This window comes from Natrix helvetica (genome assembly GCF_964273705.1).
Source record: "Natrix helvetica genome assembly, chromosome: 2".
Taxonomy (NCBI): domain Eukaryota; kingdom Metazoa; phylum Chordata; class Lepidosauria; order Squamata; family Natricidae; genus Natrix; species Natrix helvetica.
Genome location: NC_138552.1, coordinates 113,664,551 through 113,679,537, shown reverse-complemented (window position 1 = coordinate 113,679,537; position 14,987 = coordinate 113,664,551). Strand labels below are relative to the sequence as shown.

Below are 14,987 nucleotides of genomic sequence, written 5' to 3'. Positions count from 1 at the left end.
TGCCTCAGCCACATTTAAACTTTTCAGTGATTAAAACAGAAATGTAATGGAGATGTGTTTCATAAAATAAAAAAGGTATCCTCTATAGTTGCTGGTATAACAGAAGGATGACCGAGGTAACAGCCAACTTCTCCCATTGGACTTTTGAAAATGTGTGCAATTTTACACTTCAGTTGCATATTTCTGCTTTCAAATTTCAAATTTCCACTCTTCTAAACATAAATGACAATACAGATTTTGTTCGAGGCTAGGGGGGGGGGGGAGTTCAGGAGAGCCAGCATAATACAATTCTTTTCTTTACTCCAATACTGAAAAGTCTGACTATGAATACTGTATTGGTTTTTCATAAAGCTCTCCACATAGCACCATCAGTTCTTGATATAATTCTTAAAACAGTCCACAAATGAATTCTATTATAAATCTTCTGGGAGAAGATTTTTCTATAGCTCAGTTGCTGCAAAATGACACCGCAAAAAGTGTTTGCTATTGCAGGAGGAGACTTAATTTATGCAATGAAGTGTTTTGCTAATAGAGGCATCAAGTCTGTACTAGAGCTGTATGCTTTAGCTCTGCTTTTCTTTAATTTGAAGCTCTTTTCATCTTGAACATATTTACATCCTTATCAGCTAGGCTTGCATCAACCTGCTTGGCTTCATCTTGGTGTAGCACTTTCCAAAATAGGTATAGATGTTTAATAAATATTTGTTACTCTACTATTGACAATGTAACTCAAGAGTTAAATCCTACAGTTTTATGTGGTGTATTATTATTGAATTCAGTGCTGGCATCAACAGGATTGTTAACATAACTGTGGATCAATGTTGTATGTCAAAGCAAGCATATGTTCTTCTTTGCTATATCCCTAGTATTATCTATCACATTTAAACAATTGTGGGTTTTTAAATAATAGTTATTGGATAAAAGAAACATTATGGAAGGAGAAATCCATATTCTGTTAGGTTTGTAAGAATGGATGACAGTAACTAAATTTCTAGTACTAAATTTCTAGTACTGAATTTGCTTTTCTCAAGGAGGAAAAGGGAGATTTCTGAGCTATATGGTCAGATTATTCTTTTACTATAATGCAAAGAGCTCACAATTTTTGTTCATCGATGATGCTTTTTTCAGTCTGTTCCTCACAGCCCTGGCAGTAAAAGCAGTTTGGTCTAAGAATCCTACATGATTATGGATATCAACCAATATTTTTCCAGCTTTCTGTCACAATCTTCCTACTATATGACACCGAAATATATTAAGGCTACTCAGTGAATTTTATCTTTACTATCTACCAGAAATACTTTGAATAAACAGCTCAGCTGCTTGATTGCCTGCAAAAGAAATTAGAGGCATTTCTTTTTACAATTTTTTTAAATCTTGGAACTTCTGCAACCAGTTAAACAGTCCAGATTTCTTAATTAGCTATATATATAACAAGAACCAATAAAACATGGTGTTGGAAAACCCTGTTCTACCAAGGAACTCTGAAGGGCATTAAGAAATCACAATAGATATAAGCATAAGTCAGGTCTGAGTGTTCAATGGAGTACTGGAATAGTAACTTCTTCTACCTGCACTCTACTGAGGTCCTGTACCAGCTTTCACTGATACAAAGAATAGAAATGGCAATGCAGTGAAGGCATGGTGAACACAGAACAGAGTTTGGGACCCATTCTTAACCAGACATATTGTGCAATCTCATGCTTTTTGCTTTTATTGTTAGGGTTAGCTTGCTGAATAAGCCTACACTTATGGTTTGTAAAGTAAGGTTTATAGTTTAGCATAATTGTGGCTTCTTCATAAAGCCATTGATGGTTTGGTAGAGTGAATCATATCATTTGGTTATACCTCAAATAGTGTTATGAAAGTTAAAGGACCATCATTAAAACCGGGAGGAAGACACAACAAACAAGGCATTCTAGGCAAGAAGGGATGCAGAGAAACCTTAAAGTGAGATTCGTCGATGTATCCAATTAAAATTCACTAAAGCACCCATAACTGGCACTTATTTATGCTTGCAGCATGAGGAAATAATTACCAAGTTAGTAAGCTTCTCTGTGTTCATAAATTTTAACAGGCTACAGACAGAGAACCCCCACAACCAGCAACAATTCTCAAATGTAAGCAAGGACCCACTATAGCTGGTTTGTCCAAAGGTTTTTTTACAATTATTCATCAGCATAGACAAAAGATAAGAAAATGGATTTCAGATGAAAAAAGATTTAGATCAGTAACTAACTAAAGAAGAAAAACGAACATGTTTTCTTCAGCAATTTAGGCAGTTTTCCAGAAGGTTCTGCACCAAGGACCATTTTTTTTTCATAAATGATCCAGTATTAGGGAGTAGTAATTAAGTGACTACTGGTATCTGCAGGAAAATTATGCAGCAAATTATTCAGAGTTATGAAAAGCAAAGTAGTTGCTGATGAGCTCTAACAATGTGTCTCCAAATTAAAAGAAATGGATCATAATTGGTTTAATAATTTATTATCCCATGACTAATAATGAGAGAGGCAGAATATTAGTTTTGCTGTATCTGTTTCTCAACATTCCTAGAGAGGTTAGGACTGAATGTTGAGGACAAATAAGTGCATTTATATGAATATACGGGACACATCAGCAAAAGAATACCAATAATTATAATACAGAAACATAAACATGAACACTACCCAATTGCCAAGTAGCCTCTTTTCTACTTGGTTAAGGCATCAGGCTGCAAACCAGGAGACTGTGAGTTGTAGTCCTGCTTTAAGTACAAAGCCAGCAGGGTGACCTTAAGCCAGCCACTCTCAGTCTTTGGAAAGAAGCAATGGCAAATAATTCAGAAAAACTTTGCCAAGAAAGAAGCAGGGGCATGTCTAGGCAGTCACCAGGAGTCAACGTTGATTTGCATAAACAAATCCCCAAGTACTTTATCCACCCTTCATGATTTTGAAAGGGGCTCCAAGACCACCCAACCCTTTAAGACTCTGAGATGTGACTGTCCACATTCTGGAGATTTGCAATTGAAAGAGGAAGTTTGTGAACTATTTAGAACTGCTTATAATCCTGCAGTTCTGTGACCTACAATGAGATCTGAGTTTTAGCTGTCAAGGTTCCAAACCTCATATAGTCATAAGGACTTGTTGGTCCAATGGCAACATTGAAGTCTTTTTATAGCTTGACAGAAAAGTATCAATAAATGCATTAATTAAAAAAAAAACACCCTGACTTAGTCCACAGTGATGGCTGCAAAGTGCTGATGGCATAGGAACTGGGTGAAAGTAGATTTGTTTTGTTTGGAGAGAGGCTAATAGACCCACGAAACAAATTGTATTGCCAAAATGCTAAAATTCCAAGTTGCGGCATCCCCTCAAGGTACCTTCTATTAGAACTAGACCCACTGGTCTTCTCTAAGGCTTAGCTAGAGAGCAGGGTGCAAGGCCAGCATAGTCATTGAAAAACTGAAATCATTTCCACTATTTTTTCCCACCCCGCATATCCAGCAAATGTTTTCTTTATTTCTCATTGATATGACCAGTTAGGGTACACAATGGTGTGTGTGTGTGTGTGTGTGTGTGTGTGTGTGTGCATACCATATACAGTATATAGCCATATGAGAGAATGAGAACACAAAACTGTTTTTGCTATTTATTGTATCAAACAATGTAAAATACTTTCCCAGGTATCCTCAACATACCAAGCCAAGATCAGACCACATCTGCATCCATATTGGTTGCCCATGATCAAGCTCTGATTTGGTGCATTTGGGTCTACTATGTAACTCTGTATTTGTCTTGTTAATGTCAGTAGATAAATCATTTTTTCTACTCTTGCGTGTTCCAAATAACCAAATAGTCTTTAATTTATACCTAAATTAAGAATTGGCACTCATCTTATAAAATACATCATAAAAGTTTTCAAACCATGATTTGAAAAATGTGGATTAACACATACATATACATATTGACATGCACACTTATCAGTGACACTATTTCCTTTGAAGGTAGATAATATTGTACAAAGTAAAGAAAATTGACAATAATAGAGAGCCAGTTTGGTGTAGTGGTTAAGGTGCTGGGCTAGAAATCAGGAGACTGTGAATCCTAGTCCGGCTTTAGGCATGAAAACCAGCTCACAGGGTTATTCTTATGAGGAAAATAGAAGGAAGAAGGAGTAGTAGATACATTTGAGCTACTTACACAGTAATAAAGGCAGAATAAATCCAAATAAACCTAGAAACCTAGAATAAAAATCTAATAATAAAATGAAAGGCAAAAGATAATAGAAAAGAAAATCAAATTAAATCTAGTTTATATAAATTATCGATAACCATATCTCTTTCATATATTTTTATTCTGCAAACCATTCTTGTTTCCATCACAGGCATAACATTATTTATACATTGCACTTTATTTTTTTCTCATCATCTCTTAAGGATCTCACTAACCATCCAATCTTGATTTTTCCCCTCAACCAATTCTTAACATTTCTCTGTCCATTTTCCCATTTTTAGTATGTTTAGAATATTAGTAAACATTCAACCAAGATATTTGCTTTAGTTTTTCACTGTATTTGTTCACTGTATCTTTTCTATCCAAGATAACTATCTTTGACTTTAAATTTTCAGATACATAATCTATTGTATTACATAATTACCTTCATTTGGACCCAGCATTATCTATATACAAAATATCATACATGTTCACATTCACAACATCATAAGTGTTCTTTATACCATATTCATAAATATATTAAACAACAATGGGACATCACGCATTACTGTCTTATTCCCTGCTCACTATTAGAAAGGGAAACATATTTTTTAATACTTCCCACTAGTGAAACTGTATGGTGTTTGTAACAGTTTTCACTAAGTTTCAATCTACTTCCGGGTTAAATTTCCTTAGGTACATCTACCTTTCATTCATTCTGTTGGGAATAAATGGAATATGCTTTGCTGGAGAATCACCATTCATTGAATCATAACATGAAACTATTACCAAACTATACTTTCTTCTTTCATACACACCAAAACAATCCAGATGACACCAAGGCATATTTTCTAATACATTTTAGCTCTTTCATTCATAATAAATCTACAATTTCACATGTATTCTTGAGTTAATTCTTTAATTCAGTTCTATTATATCTTTCTGCTTTCTCTTAGTTTCACGAACACATCACATACTGTTTTTCTTTTTTTCATTTTATTATGTCCTTTACTACATCCTCCTTTTATATTTCAAGTCACATTATTATTATTATTATTATTATTATTATTATTATTATTATTATTATTATTATTATTATTATTATTATTATTATTATTATTATTATTATTATTATCAGAATTGTATCACAGCGGCCAGTTGTTTCGTCGGATTTGGCATTAATTACTAGTCGGGGCCCAGCCAGGGGCCTAGGACGTCGTAACGTATTTTCGTAATATGTGTGCGGATCCAAGCAGTGCGGCCTTTTGCATTTGACTGATGGTGATTTTGTCAATTTTTAACTGTTTTAAATGTAATTCCAGTGCTTTTGGAATAGCACCCAGTGTGCCGATTACCACTGGAATTACCACTGCTGGCTTGTGCCATAATAGTTGGATTTCAATTTTTAAGTCCTGGTATTTCGCGATTTTTTCATATTCCTTCTCGGCGACCCTGCTATCACCTGGTATTGCGATGTCTATGATTGTAACCTTATTTTTCTCAACCAGTGTGATGTCTGGTGTATTATGCGCCAGTATTTTATCTGTTTGTATGCGAAAATCCCACAAGATCTTGACCATCTGACCCTCGACGACTTTTTCAGGCTTATGTTCCCACCAGTTTGTTGCAGTTTTAATATTATAATTTTTGCACAAATTCCAGTGGATCATTTGTGCCATTGAATTGTGCCGCATTTTATAGTCAGTCTGCGCGATTTTTTTACAGCAGCTGAGTATGTGGTCAACAGTTTCATCAGCCTCTTTGCAAAGTCTACATTTGGCATCATCAGAGGATTTTTCGATTTTGGCCTTAATGGCATTTGTGTGGATAGCTTGTTCTTGTGCAGCCAGGATTAGTGACTCTGTTTCTTTCTTTAATGTACCTGCTGTTAACCATAACCAAGTTTTTTCACTGTCCACTTTATCTTTTATGTTTTCCAGAAATTAGCCATGCAATGCTTTGTTCTGCCAACTCTCCATTCTTAATTTTATCACATCTTTTCTGTATTCTTGTTTCGTCTGTTGGGCCTTCAATAGATTTTTGTTCTTTACTTCGATTAATAGATGTTCTTGACTTTCTTTTAAATAATCAGCCAGTGCATGTTTTTCTTCTTCAACTATTTGCTTCACTTGTAATAATCCTCTGCCACCTGATTTTCGGGGTAGGTATAGTCTATCAATATCACCACGTGGATGTAAACTGTAGTGCATTGTCATTAGTTTCCTGGTTGTTGTTGTTGTTGTTGTTGTTGTTGTTGTTGTTATTATTATTATTATTATTATTATCTTTTATTAAATTTATATATCATGGAACTATTACAGCTGATATAAAACAAGCTACAATAAAACATCTACTCTCTGGATTACCAATAGATGAGGCCATGGAATACAGTCCACCATACACTTTATTGGCCAGTTTGTGCATATTTATTCCATGCTAAAATCCAGCTATTCCCCCAAGCATGCTGATGATATTACATGCAAGCTAGGACTGCTAATCCAGATACCATGTTGCATGCTAATGTTGTATCACTTGTATCTAATGCCATCCAGGAGGCACAGATTTCCCTGAATACCAATTCTTTCCACTTATTGTGCATTTCCTCAAAAGTCATTCATTGGGCTTCCATGCATTTAGAAAATTGAGTAGTCTGGAATCTAAAGTTGATAGGGTTTTGATTGGATTTGAAATTTTCTTGTTACAGAGGTTTGCCAGATAATACTTTTTGCTAAATTTGTTGGTATGAAATCACTGCATGAGGCTGGGGTCTCTAATAATAGGGGCAGGGATATAAATGTGACCTTTCAATGCACTATTATTTCAACAACAAAACTTTCAGAAAGTTGTATTTCTGTTATATAAAGCTCTGGTCAGCAATATTATATGTATTTCAAAGTATGTTGCTGAACCTTTAACAAGCTTGTTAAGTACTTTTTAGAAAAGATAACGGGTAGTTGGTATAGGCAAACTGCTCACAAAAAAAGAAGGAAAAAAGACAAAGATAAGCAAAAGGTGCTAGAAGGTGCTAGACACCATTCTGGAAGGCTAGAGGGGATGTTTATTGCAACATCTTATAGAAACTGACGTTTCGTGACTGTTCCTCTTTGGCAGCCATTTTATTAATGGACAGTGCCGTTGTTTCAGCCCAGCCTTTGTGCACAAGTGTCTTATTTTTAAAATTCCAAATATATGCACTGGCTAGATACTAGATAAAATAATAAAGGAGCCTGTAAAAGGTCCAAAAACAATCTTTGAAATACATGATATTGCTGGCCAGTGCTGGCGAGATGAAGTGATGCTGCTACTCGCACTCAGCTTTCTACTTTTATCACCTTTTAAATATATTATATCTTGACTATCGCTGAACTATCACCATTCTGGCTTATCTCCATCACTGCTCCTTTACTCCCTCTCACCGTGGCACCATAACATCCATATTGCTTGCTTTGAGAAATCTTCAGAATAGCAGCCAATTAGATACCATGATTAGAGGTCAATTTAGGATTGGGGAGATCTGGATTCAAATCCAATCCACCCTCAGCTGTAGGAACTCATTGGATGACCCTAGGATCACATATCTTACATGGTTTTTGTTGTAGGGATAGAAAAAGGGGAGAACCCCAGCTAAGTAGTCTTGAGCTTATGGAGGCAAGGCAGGATATAAATCAAACACATACATACATACATACATACATACATACATACATACATACATACATACATACATACATTTAATAAAGGGTGGAAAATTCAGAAAGCTACAAAAGTTTAGAATACCTGCACTTTTCAATAATTGCTTTGAGGAACCCTTGGAGTGTTTTTAAACACTCCAAGGCAGGAGATCTCAGAGTGAGGTAAAATTGCTTACAGCACTGTAACATAGGCCAGCTCCAAGACCACCATATACACAGTGAGAAAGAGTTGTTCAGATAAACCAGACAAAAGAAATATTCCTTACAAATGTAACTTTGATCAATATCAAATATAACAGTTCTTCATTTAATATAAAAGGAAGGGAAAATTGTGTAAAGGGCAGCATGGAACTCACCAGAGATTTTTATAATGGATATTTTGATCGTTTGCCTGAAGCAGCTTGAATTTTGTTTGTTGAAAACATTTTCTATGGCAATCATTAAGTGCTTAGTCAATGACCTCACTTTTAGGGAAGCTTTAATTCTGGGAATTCGAGCACTATTTCTGATCCCTATTTCCAAGAGTAATATATTAATATGCATACAATAAAAAAGCGGAGTGGAAATCCATAGGTTTTCAATAAGTTTATGCATCTTTTTAAGGCCTTCCAGACATTATAATTTATCTACTTAATTTCTTAAACTTAATAAGAAATTACGGTACTTCTGCAAACCTAAGATAATCCATTTTGTTTCCAGAAGAGGATGAATCATTTGCTGGGAACACAGAGCAACAAATATTTTTCTTTCATGTTTTTAATCTGGTCGCACTCCTCCCAGGAGTCTTTTCTTTGCATCTCTTCAACATGTAGACTTCTTCACTTTAACGGGTGGGATGGGAGGGGAGGAATCCCCTTCCTCAGAAGAAATTATATTAAATTGATTCTTCTGATTCAGTCAGGACTCACATAGTTGAGATTAAGTTGATATGGACCATCTGGATATATGGATATAGATGGCCAGTAGTCAATTATTTCACATTAATTTTAAACTAGCATGCCAACACTTAATAAGAGCTCAACAGCCACTTCTTTTGCTTTTGAAAACATTGAGTCAGAAGATGAGAGACTAAATCAGCTTTGTCTGTATTTTAGGGCAATTTTTAGCAGATCATCTACAGAATGTCCATCAAGCATGTAAAAGGAGAGAAATACTATATGTGCTGGCCATTGTTTAATTCTACTTAATTCTATGTATGTGTACATATGGGGGGGAGAGAAAGAGAGACAGAAGGACACAGAGAGATCTGCCAATGTAGTACTCAGGTATCAGTCATAGAACTCACAGGTAAAAGCTTGAAGTTATTGAGAAGTTTGATTTGAACTCAATGAATCTCCTAAATCAACTTTGTGAGCGTTTAAAATGCCCTGAATACGATGTTGCCCACTCTTAATTCTTTCCCCCTTTTGTATTTTATTTTCACCTACTTAAATATCTGCCCCTACAGTCTTCTTGAAAGATGGTTCAAGGCATTGCTCCAATTAAAACCAAAATGGTTTGTGCATTATTTAAAACGTTAATGACAGTTTATAATACCTTTGTGAATTGCTGTATGACTTTTCTACCATTACTTTGCTCTATATTCATGGTCTAATAGCAAGGTTTAAAATTTAGGTGGGTGTGAGGAGGCTGGGAAGCATGCACATTTAGGAGCATCATAGGACCACATTCCCAAAAGTAAGATAAGGACAGAAAAAAAGTAATTCAATTTATATTTAAATATAATGAATTACATGCTCTTCCCTATACAACTATTTCCTCCCTTCTGTCATAATTAAACATCATACTTGGTGGTATATTCTGGAGGGGCTAAAGAGCCCAGATATAGTTCTAGGGCTTCAACATTGTGCATCCTTGTCTTGTAGGGAGTTTTCCTCACTTTCCAACTCTGCAATTGTAGGCCGAAAAATATGGGCTCAAAGTACTCAAAGACCACTGCACTCTTGCAGGCTTCCCATGGTAGTTAAGAGATGCCGGAGAGTCCACCTTTCCTTTGTGTGAAATGTGGATGTTCCTTCTTGGAAGAAAAGAAACTCTCTCTCTCTCTCTGTTTTTCTTTCACAAAGCCCTCACTGGGTACAACATACTTTCTGTTGCAACAAAGCAAAACTTTTTGCTCCACGGAAATGGCAAATCCAGCTACTTCTTTCTCTCTTAGGTGCAGAAACTCTATTTTTCAAGAAGACCCTTTTGTTTCCTCGGGTGAGGGGAGGACGACTCCTCCGCCTCCCCGAGCTGGCAAGAGCAGAGGCTCTGGCCTGAAGCAGGCCGTGCTCTGGAATTCGCCCCGGAGTCTCCCTCCTTTCTTCCCATCCCAGTCCCGATGCCAAATCCTGGGAGGCATCTTTCCCCTAACGGCGGCTGTGCCGATAAGCGCCGAGCAAGGACGCATCTCCTACCGAAGTCCGGAGCCCCAGGGCGGTCCCCGTCACAACGACGAAGATGAAGAGGTGGTTGCACAGCTGCAAGAGAGAAAAAAAGAGAGAGAGGAGAGCTTAGAGAAATCCGCTCAGTCCCCTAACCTCAGAGCCAGGCCCCATCTCCCCGCCGGCCGAGCCCACTCACCATCTTGCTGGTTCCGCTTGCGGGACTCGCCAGGACCTCGCTTCGTCTGGGAAAGGAATCCGAGGGTCGCGAGTTCTCGGGATGGAAGCGCGGCGCGGCCAGCAACTCCACCCAGTCGCTCCGGCAGCTTTTTGGCTTGCTTTCCTTCCTTCCCTCTAGCCCGCCCACCATGCATCACAGACCGACAGGGCGGAGGAGGGTCGTCTGTGAATTTGGCTGAACGCGCGGCTCCCCCAGCGAGGCCAAGCGGGCCGTGGAGACCGATGCTCTGGGCGGAGGAAAAAAGATTTCGTGCGCAACGGGAAAGGAAACTGGTTCCATTTCAATCGAAAGCTCTTGTGAGCTTCCAGTAAAACTCGGAATAATGTACACGCACATTCATTCATTCGATTTGATTTGATTTGATTTGATTTGTAACTGCCCTTCTCCTTTACGCCAGTAAAGAACTGAACGAACACCGGATGCAATACAATAATCCAAACATCTGCCCTGAAAAACAGTATCAACTTCTTTGGGACAAGAATGGTTACTCTGGAACACCATCAGTTTAGCTTGTAACTTTTTTGTTTGTGCTTGCTTTTACTTTTTTTGCAGCTGCAGCACACTGCTGGCTCATATTTAAGTGATTGTCCACTAGTACTCCAAAATCCTTCTCACGGTTAGTTCGGTTGATTTGATGTCAAGCCCTTACAGCAGTGACCTTCAAAGGAGTCTGATGTCAAGCATTTTGCAGTAGTTCTAGCTGCTAGAACTACACAAAATGCTTGACCTTAGGCTCCCTTGAAGGTAACTCAGTAACTCAGAAGCTACAGGTTGTCTGAAATGCAGCAGTCCAACTGGTTGTATTGATTACCAATAGGCTTCCGCATCAGGCTTTTCAAAGGGTTCATGTGTACCTTTAAAGTCCTACGTAGCTTGGTCTCTGTATACCAGGGGTGTCCAAACTTGGGAACTTTAAGACTTGTGGACTTCAACTCCCATTCTGGGAGTTGAAGTCCACAAGTCTTAAAGTTCCCAAGTTTGGACACCCCTGCTGTATACTAATAAAGTATATACTCTGTATATTATCCTCATCAAAGTGATCCAATCCTGTGCTTCCCGAGAGGGGCTGCTCTGAGTCCCCACACCATGTGAAGATGGTGTCCTGAAGTCACACTATTAAGATATCAGTCCTACATTGTGGAACACTTTGGCCACTAAGGTGATGGCACATTTTTGTATTATCGAAATCTAACTAAGCCAAGACATATACGTCACGCTTCTAGAAATTAGCGTCAGCCTTGATCTCAGAGTTGGGTGTGTGGGGTGGTATTGGTCCATTGTGATAGCTTATTTGAGAGTAGGCTCACATACCATTATACTCACTGTATTCAAAGTGTGTGATTATGTTTGTGCTAGGTTATGCCAGGCAGTGGCGGGATTCAATTTTTTTTTACTATTGGTTCTGTGGATGTGGCTTGCTGGGTGTGGCTTTGTGGGCGTGGCAGGGGAAGGATAATGCAAAATCCCCCTTCCCTCCCCACTCCTGGTGGAAGGTTACTGCAAAATCCCCATTCCCTCCCCACTCCACTAACCTGCTTTCCAGCTCCGTTCTCCTGTTCAGGGCAACAAAAGAAGATCAGCTGGGAGGGAGTGGGGGCGGGGCCAGCCTATTTGCCGGTTCTCCGGACTACTCAAAATTTCCATTACTGGTTCTCCAGAAACTATCAGAACTGGCTGAATACCACCTCTGGTGCCAGGAGTTTTCTTGATGTACCAGCCACTGTGCTCACTATCTGGATCTTTCTCTGATTTCAGGACCCGCTTGATTGCCAGTTGGGTATTGGAGGACTTCAACTTTCATATCTTTGGTAGCTGGGGATGTTACAATCCAGGAGTTCATGGTTTCCATGGAAACCTGGGCTTGTCATGGCAATCTTGGACCCAACACATATAAGTGGCCATGTACAATATTAGACCTTTGCATTGGAGCAGTTATCATCTGATTTGGATATGGAAGGTATTGCTATACTTGTTTTATCTGACATGTAAGGAGTAGAAGCAGGGGCAGCCATAACTAGAGAGGCTTTTGCACAAGTTTGCTTTGTGCACAAATTGCGCCCTTTCCTGGGCCAGAGATGCCAGTCACATCTTAGCTACCTGTCAGGTGGATTACCACAATGTGCTCTATATGGAGCTGCCCTTCAAGACAATTTAGGATCCCTAAATAACTCCTAAATACCCTTGTAAGTGTTGGCTGATCCCATATTGCCCTTTGGTTTTCAAAGATCTTTTGGGAGATGAACAACAGAAGCAACTCCTAGAGAATAGGTGGAAAACAATTAGTGAAATCCTCTGAACATGAGTAAGTGCCAATGATTCAGGCTTACTCCATAGTGATAAGAAAGATGGGACATTCTTCCTTCCCTTACTGCATCAATGGGCTGTCATCCAATGGCCTTACTTAGGGTGGAACCCAGTTGTACGAACCTCTCCCTGGCCCCTTTCACTAGTTAGGACAGCATTTTGCAACTAAAGTGATTCAGATTTGCTTGAGTCTGGACTCCATAGGGCAATTACTGTACTTGCCAGGTTATCTGGGATTCTTTTTGACCTGTTGCCTCCAAGGAAGTGGATAGGGTGCACTGTAAGATTTCCTCTGCCGCCTGCTTTGTCATGCAGCGGAAGGGGGAGGAGTGTTTCCTGGCTCTGGGATGGGTTATTGCTGATAACCTTGAAATTTTCTTTTTTGTAAATCATTGAAATTTGTGATACATGAGGGCAGTATATTGCAGTAAATAAATAAAAGTGAGAACCCACAAAATATTACAATTTCTGATTTCTTAATTATATGCTTTACTAATCCTAGCTGAAAGTCTTCACAATTTTAAGGTGATAAACAGAAAGTAATAATAAATATATTTAGAAAAAGGATGCCTTTGTCACTACTGAGAAAATAAAGAAAAATATATTTACAAGAGAATACACGGTCTTTAGTACAGATTTATTGGATGGCTGGAACAAGCAAACATGACTAAGAAGGGAACAGCAATGTTAGAAAACAATGTTGTTGGTGTTTTATTACCATATTTGAATGGTTCATTTCCAAACCACATGAATTCAGCATCTAATTCCCTGCTTAGAAAAGGGTGGAGAAGTAATTCTCCTAGGAACTGAGACTATGATATCATCTTATTATAATGCAACTCACTCCCCCTTTTTATAAATCTTGTTCATCAGGGGATGGGTAGTACTGTTAATTTCATACACTGATTTGAGCCAATTATGTCACTAATTCTTGACCGCTCCTTCATGCCTCTTCCCAAGCTTGTCTTTTTTGCTCAGGTTAAAATGCCTTTCTGTTGTAATTCATATTCAATTTAAGATAAATGTATTCTCTAGTACTGTGTGTTGCATTAGTGCGTTGAAAAGCAAGTACATCACAAAATGTATCATATATTTTGCCCCAAGGCAATAAAAACCTTATTCAATATTATGCTGGATTTTCAAGTTGGGATTTTGTTTGGATTTAGTCTTTCAAGTCAATAGTGGGTTTGGAACAGTGGTGGGTTTCAAAAATTTTCACTGCCAGTTTGGTGAGCAAGGCTAGGAGGGGGAGGGCAAGTGATTGAGTGAGTAGGCCAACTTGACATCAGTCACGGCAATATACACTCAGTCACATGACTCCCCAAGCCACGCCCACAGGAAAAGATAATTTTTTCAAATTTCTACTTATCTACCCCTGCCCTTGTTTCCCTTCTTTAGCGCCCCCACCTGCCACCCCCCAAATTGTGCCCCACTGTGAGACTTGCATCTTACCAGATTCTGGCAGCTCCATCGCCTCTCTCAGGGAAAAACCTTACACAGTAAAGAAAAACTTCTCATGAGTGCAAGGCAATTAGCAAATTCTCACATTCTTGGGAAGTTTTTCTTTACTGTGCAAGGTTTTTCCCTGCACACAATGTCTGAGAGACACTTGCAGTGGGCACAATTTGTGGGTGGCAGGTAGGGCAGGGGATGGGCCGGCAGGGCCACGAGATGCACTTCTTATCGGAGACTGGCAGCTCCGGATCTTTTTTTTTAAAAAAAAAGCCTCTCCAGACAAGCTTAAAAACTTCCGAGGTTGCTTCTGGAGGCGGCAGTTGGGCAGCGTTCCCCCCCCCCCCTGGGCACCTACAACCTCAGAGCCTGCAGTAGCTCCCAGACCTTGCACAGTAAAGAAAAACTTCCCAAGAGTGTGAGGCAATTAACAACTTCTAGCACTCGCGATAAGTTTTTCCTTACTGTGTAAGGGCCGGGAGTTGCTCCAAGGCTGCAGGGTCTGAGGCTCCAAGGCTACAGGTGCCCAGAGAGGGTAGGAAAATGCTGCCTGACTGCCCCCTCCAGAGGAAATTTTCAAGCTCAGCTGGAGAGGCGGGATTTTTAAAAAGAAAACCCCGGGAAAGCCACAAGATCTGGAGCTGTCAATCTCTGGTAAGATGCGCATCTCATTGCCCACCCTGGCCCACACCATCCCCTACCCCACCTGCCACTCCCAAATTGTGCCCCACTGAGAGCATCT

The 14,987-nt window shown here is 39.0% G+C and overlaps 1 protein-coding gene across 1 annotated transcript in view; it reads right to left on the bottom strand.

Annotated features, from left to right (window-relative positions):
• The window catches only part of FSTL1 (follistatin like 1), a 28,384-nt gene extending 17,751 nt beyond the window's left edge, over positions 1-10,633 (bottom strand). Inside the window, exons 1-2 of the mRNA XM_081940290.1 lie at positions 10,448-10,633; positions 10,282-10,344 (exon numbers count right to left, since the gene is read on the bottom strand). Of these exons, the coding sequence (XP_081796416.1) occupies positions 10,282-10,344; positions 10,448-10,618 (234 nt within the window). The 5' untranslated portion in view covers positions 10,619-10,633. The remainder of the gene's footprint in view (positions 1-10,281; positions 10,345-10,447) is intronic.
• Between the last annotated feature and the right edge of the window lie 4,354 nt (positions 10,634-14,987).